The sequence below is a fragment of the Gambusia affinis genome, linkage group LG13, assembly GCF_019740435.1.
Source record: "Gambusia affinis linkage group LG13, SWU_Gaff_1.0, whole genome shotgun sequence".
In the NCBI taxonomy this organism is placed as follows: Eukaryota; Metazoa; Chordata; class Actinopteri; order Cyprinodontiformes; family Poeciliidae; genus Gambusia; species Gambusia affinis.
In genome coordinates this window covers 15700509-15706901 of record NC_057880.1, presented here as the reverse complement: position 1 = coordinate 15706901, position 6393 = coordinate 15700509, and the positions used below count along the sequence as shown (strand labels likewise).

Sequence of the window (6393 nt, the reverse complement as noted above, 5' to 3'; positions counted from 1 at the left end):
TGCTGGTACTTAGAGTGAGAACTAAAACACGCAGGGAAGCATTTTCCCCTTTTATGGCTCACAGCTGTGAAACAGCCTTGTTGAAAGCCTGGATGTTTCTGAAAGCAAAATAAGGATGTCTCTTTCCTGTCTCTCATCTAATCCAAGCTCACAGCTTTTTTATTTCAACTTTGGATTGCAATTAGCAGAGAAATTAAGATAAGTGTTAATTTCGCTGCATACTGGAAGCATTGCAGATATTCTGTGTCAGTTGTTTAGTCAGTACCACAGTTATGAATAGAATATAAATTTATTTAAAAAGAAATAAAAAAGACAAATATGCATGATTACTACATATTCAGATATTCCCCACATCCCTTAAGAAAATGTTAGGAAACACATCAAATGTGAATTGAAGTCCTGATTCTTGAGCTTCACCAGGAATCTTGAAGCACTGCAGAAAATAAAAAAACTGTTCTCCTATCTGATTTTACTTCTTCAAAAGTTATCAATTATCTTTCTAAATGGATGTTTATTAGGCCCTGTCTAAAACATGTGCACTTATTCGTTCTCTTCTCCATAACACTAAATAAACTTTAGCACCTATCTACTTCGTTCTCCTTTTGGGTCAGAAATATCTTTGAGAGGAGTGGTTCACCCTGAGATCTTAGAGACATGGAAAACACAGAAAGAAAATGTCTGCCTTTGACTCTCTAGAAGAGCAGGTAATGATCAGGTAATCTTGTGTTAATTAATAGGTAATTAATTAACAATTAGGTCACGAATTAACAATTGTTGAAGACTTTACTATGACTCTCCGGCTTGTCCCAGAGAAATGAATGTACTTTTATTTTTCTTAAATCACAGTTTTTATAACGATTTGAGACATACTGTTTCTGCCATGTGCAGTTTGAAGCTTTTGCACTTTGAACTCATTCAGTTTCAATATTGTGGCCATCTAAGTGTCAGCATTTCAGCTTAGCACAACAGCGCCCTCTGGTGCTTTTGCAAGGCGAAAGGCAACCAGTCAGACATCTAAGTAACTGAAACAGATCCTCTCGCTCTGTTTCAACCATTGACATTAACATACAAATATTCTGATAGAGCAATATAATAATAATAATAATAATAATAATAATAATAATAATAATAATAATAATAATAATAATAATAATAATAATAATAATAATAATAATAATAATAATAATAATAATAATAATAGTAATTATTATTATTATTATTATTATTATTATTATTATTATTATTATTATTATTATTATTATTATTATACCAGCTATTAATAATATTAGTTATCATTATATAGAAAAAAGTATTTGTTCTATATTTTTTTATTAAAAAAATATAAAAAGAAAGAAAGATTTAGAGACCAGAAATAAAATGTCACAATATTGTTCAAAAGGTTTATTTCATATTTTATATAACTCAAAAAAAAAAAAAAAAGAAACAAGCAGGACCAGCCTTCAGAATAAGAAAATGTTTTTTAAGTTAAATAAGTAAAATGTTGGAAAAAAAAATACATATTATTTTTCTGCATACATTCTTACATATATAAAAATGCATCACTGTATATTTACAAAAACAAATTTTTTAAAACTCTATAAAAATAAACAATTATGCAAAGATAATTTTAAATACACTTCAAAGCTTGTCGGCTGCCCTCAAAATAAGGGCTATATAAATAATTATTTATTTGTCAATGTTTTCAGCTTTAGCTGGTTTTAGCTCAGTCAGTGGTGGTATATAATAAAGCCCTGTAATCACAAGGTTATATATTAGGCCGTCAAAGTTAGAATATGTGAATGGAGGAAAATGTTATAACACAAATTAAGGCTGAAAATGCACTTTGACTGCAGAAAACCTGACAGCAAACATTGTCCTACTTTCCCAGCCAAGTAAAACAACCAAGAAGCAATCTTGACTAAGCTCAAGTAAATTTTTCACTTTCTGTCAATGTTCCTTTTAGGCTGACACCATTATTGTGCAGCCAATCCAGCTGCATCAGCATATGCTTATGTACAGGTACCATCTTAAAATGGATGCCAGAGTTTTCTTTTATAAACATGCATTTACCAGAAGACTACTTGACATGCACTGGAGTTTCATTTTTGAGGATACATCAATCCTTTTGTGTACTCAGAAAGCCCGGTTTTGTCTGCGATCCAGTTGTTGTAGTGGGTCACCTTGGTGTAAACACCTGGCTTGTTCTCACTAGCACATCCTTCGCCCCAGCTCACCACCCCAAAGAGAAACATGCGTCCCGACGCTTCACACACCAGCGGCCCCCCAGAGTCTCCCTGTGAAAAGAGGGTCGGCGAATCAATGATAATTTATCATTAATAAAGAAAAATTAGTCTTTTAAGGAATATTTCTATGTTTGGATAAATCAGATATAGAGAAAAATAATATTATTTATGTTTTTGGTGAACATCAAAAAGAAACATTACAGTCTGGAAAGAATTATGTATATGATTTCTCTAGATATCCACAGATATTTACACACTTCATTATATGCTTACTTTGCAGGAGTCGATGCTCCAATCAGGGCTCGCAGCGCAAATCATGTTGTCAGTGAGTAAAGTTTTATAGGACTCTTCCACTTTGCAGTTGGTGGAGGAGAGCAGCTTCACATTAGCCTGTTTCAGCCGATTGGCGAAAGAAAACGAACCTGCAGACGACACAGCGTGAGGTGTAAGCGACGCTGAAATGGGTGATTCACTAATGGCTCTCAGGTTATTCATATTACTGTACTTACTATAGGCTTCCTTCCCAAATCCTGCAATGCTGCATGTGAATCCAACAGGTAGGTAAGTGTTGACCGGAGGAAGACAAACTGTCCGAACTGAAGCTGTCTTCAATGCACCTTGTCCTTTTGTGTTTGAGATCTTCAGTAGAGCTGTAAAGTAAATTTAAATTTAAGTTCTGCACATAGAGAGCTTTCTTATTAATGTCACATCTTCAGTGTCTTGCAACATCCTTATGAATTTTTTGCACAATTTATTTTTCACATTTTGCCACCTATTAAATTACAAACATTCAGGTATATTATTGGGATTGTATGTTCTTTACCAACATAAACTTGTGAATAATTGTCAAGTGGAAAAAGAATGATATTTTTTACAAATAAAAATGAGAAACAAATGTCACAATTCACCCGAGTCAAATTCTGTGCAGAAATAACATAATTTGCTTCTAGAATCTCTTTGTGTGTAATTTGATCTTGGTACATTAAGAATCATATCTCAAACTTTGAACATCTTACAACACACACACACACTGAATAATCTGAGAATATAAAGATAACATATTTTCTGAGATATTGCTCTTCTCATGAACTGCAAGGATATTTTTTACAGCTCTCTTAGGCTAACCCCACAAGCCATGCAAGAGACACAGCAAACGTGTGGTGTTCTCATTATATGAGAGCCTCATATAATGAGAACACCACACTTTTCCACATATACGTAGGTAAAATACTTGGTGAGGTGAAAAACTAACATCTAACTGGGTTTCAACTAATTTTTAAAGAAGAAAGTGCAAAACTGTCATTCTGTGAGCCAAAGCTGTAAACGCACTAAAAGAAAAAATGTAGAATCAGACAGGATTACAATTGCATACCACAGTTTTCTGAAAACTGTCTCTAAAAAAACTGAAAGTCACAGAGCCTTCCTTCCACTACAGAATAAAGTGGATATTATGTTGGTCTGTCACATAAAATCCCAATAAAATACACTGAAGTTTTAGTTATAATATATAATAAGGTTCAAAAGGTATAAATACTATTGTAAGCAAAACATGCTCATACACACCAATGTCGTTATCATAGGTGGATGGGTTGTATTTCTGGTGGATGATAAGTTTCTCCACAGAGAAAAGTTGCTCCCTATCAGAATCTGTCTGGTTGATTTCAGACTTTCCCAGATACACCCTGAGACGATGGAGACGGGTTTGGCTTCTAAATGGACACACATATAAAGTGGTTCAAACACTCACGAAACATCTCATGTGAACATTGTTCTTGTGTGATAATTAGCAGAGGAAGCGGTAGGGGTGGCGTTTTCTCACCCATCAAAGAAGCAGTGTGCAGCTGTGAGAACCCAGCCGGGCGCGATGAGAGAACCACCGCAGAGGAAGTTCTTTTGAAAGATAGCAGCGATCCATGGTTGTGACTCGATGGGTACGAAAGAACCTCCCACGATCTTATTCGTCCTCCGCTCAGAACGCTCGCCACACGTTCTCTCTGGAGGGATGAAAGTGTGTGAATACCTGATGCATGAACTCACCTGATGCCACTGAGATATCAGAGGATTTTAGAAACAAACCTGTATCTACAGCTCTGGGAGGTGTTGTTGTTGTTGTTGTTGTTGGTTTTGCAGTTACTGTAGGACCTGTATTAGGGCAGAAAAAAACCAGGCACAATTAGGAAATTTTAATCAAATACAGAGAAATGTGTCTTAGAGGAGTTACAAATCTTACATTTGGGAATATCACAGTACTCCTTCTTGACCTGCTTTCTTCTTGTAATGTAGCACCACGGCCTCCGGCTGTTGTCGGGATTCCTAGAATTGAAGGGCAAATATATTAAAAGTGTCTTGTTTCTTTCAAACGTGTGGAAGCATTACATGTAAAACATGGAGTACCTGCAGTAATTATGGTTGCCAACTCCATTTGAATAACCCAAAAAGTGTTGAGTCTTGCCCCATTTGAGACACCTGTAACCCTTTGATGATACAGAGACTGTTCCCCTGTAGCTTGTTCCTTTCCCAACCCGACACTCTGCTGGTGCTAAAAGCAAAGCACAAAAGAAAAGAAATTAATACATGTAGTGAAATTACAAGGAGTTTTGGGCTGAATCTCATTTCCAGGGGTTATCCCTGCTGCTATACTCCCCCCTCCTGCCATTCATTGGTACTTAATTCAGGAAATATGCATATATATGACATCTGCAGCTCTTCTCCCTTTGTTGCTAGTCTGTCCTTGAAATGTCTAATATTTTGGTGTCAATAAGATCATTTTCCTTAGCCATTTCACCACTCCACAAAATCAAAAACTGGCTATTATAGCCTTTGCAAACAGGGTTAACAGGGCTGAAAAGAAGGAGCAAAGAGTGAAATGGAAATCAGACAGAGATGGAAAAAAAAAAGTAACTTACCTTGTTTGTTTGTAAAATAGCGTCGAGATAACACCTAAAAGGAGAGATGTGGTACAAGAGATTCAAAAACTGGTTGTGTTTTCCTATAAAGTTAAAGCTTTTTTTTCACTTGCTGCTCACCATGTTGATATTGAGTGCTGTCAGGATAGACAAGATGACTAACAGGTTCATCATAAATTTCGGTTTTACTTCTGCTTATTGAGGATATTTTTGTCTGTGAAGAGAAAAAAAAATACAGAAATGAAATATTGCAAAAGCTTGAACTGGTCTAAAGTAAACTTTCCATGGTCCTAATATGGAACCAAAACAGATTCTCAACATGTTCTTTGTTACTTCTTGGTTTCAAACTTCCAAAAAAAACTCAGACCTCTGAGCCACTATCTCATTCTGCACTAGACAGTGAAGTATTATAAGAAAGTTAAATTTTGTAAGTATTGCAAGAAGCAATAGTCTGCAGCGCACACATTTACTTGTTTCAAACTTATTTAGTAAAAATAGTGCAAACATCTCTCAGAGGATGGTTACAGCATCCTGTCTTCTGTTCTGTAAACATAGTTTCTATCAGTACAATGAATTCATATGAATTTAGGTTAGTAGATTATGACATCTGGCACATTTTACATCAAATTAGTTCAGGAATATGCTCATATCAAACATTTATCTCCTTGATCTACCAGATAAACATTATCGACACGATAAAAATCATATATATTTTTACGCAGTGAAAGATGTACTTGCTGGAAAATCTTGAAATATTCCATGGAAATCATAAAGCATGCTGGTGGTTTTCTGCTCACCTCTTTGGCGCCTCTGTTCGACTTCTTTCTGCTTTCGCTGACGTGATAGAGAGTTGTGGCTAAACTAAACTTGTTTTTGTAATGTTGCAGTGCTGATCCTCCCTCTGCTCCTTCCAATTTAAAGATTTTACAAGGAGGAGGTGCTAAGGAGACTTAATAAAAACATTACATACATCCAGAAACTGAGCAAATCAGATTATTTGTCATGTCCTGTGACACATACTGAAACACCCTCTTCCTCTTAAAAAGCAGCACTTCAAAAAGCATATCCAAAATAGGCAATGTGGTCAAAGAAAGCATCTGACAGAGTGACATGCTAGATTATTGATGGAAATATGTGACAAGTAGTGACATTTAGGCATTTATAGGCATCTTACAAAGTGCTCAGTTGTATGCATTCATCATTATGGAAGAACTCCTCCGGATTCAGATTTATTTCAGAATAAA

The 6393-nt window shown here is 35.4% G+C and overlaps 1 protein-coding gene across 1 annotated transcript; it reads right to left on the bottom strand.

The window, feature by feature from the left end:
• Positions 1-1386: 1386 nt before the first annotated feature.
• On the bottom strand, positions 1387-6088 carry LOC122842305 (tissue-type plasminogen activator-like). Its single transcript, XM_044136068.1, has 11 exons — positions 5947-6088; positions 5270-5363; positions 5150-5183; positions 4638-4782; positions 4474-4556; positions 4320-4385; positions 4063-4237; positions 3807-3952; positions 2753-2893; positions 2517-2665; positions 1387-2294 (listed from the first exon to the last, which is right to left on the bottom strand). The coding sequence occupies exons 2-11, from the start codon at positions 5321-5323 to the stop codon at positions 2100-2102; spliced, it is 1188 nt and encodes a 395-aa protein (XP_043992003.1). The 5' UTR covers positions 5324-5363; positions 5947-6088; the 3' UTR covers positions 1387-2099.
• Positions 6089-6393: the final 305 nt, after the last annotated feature.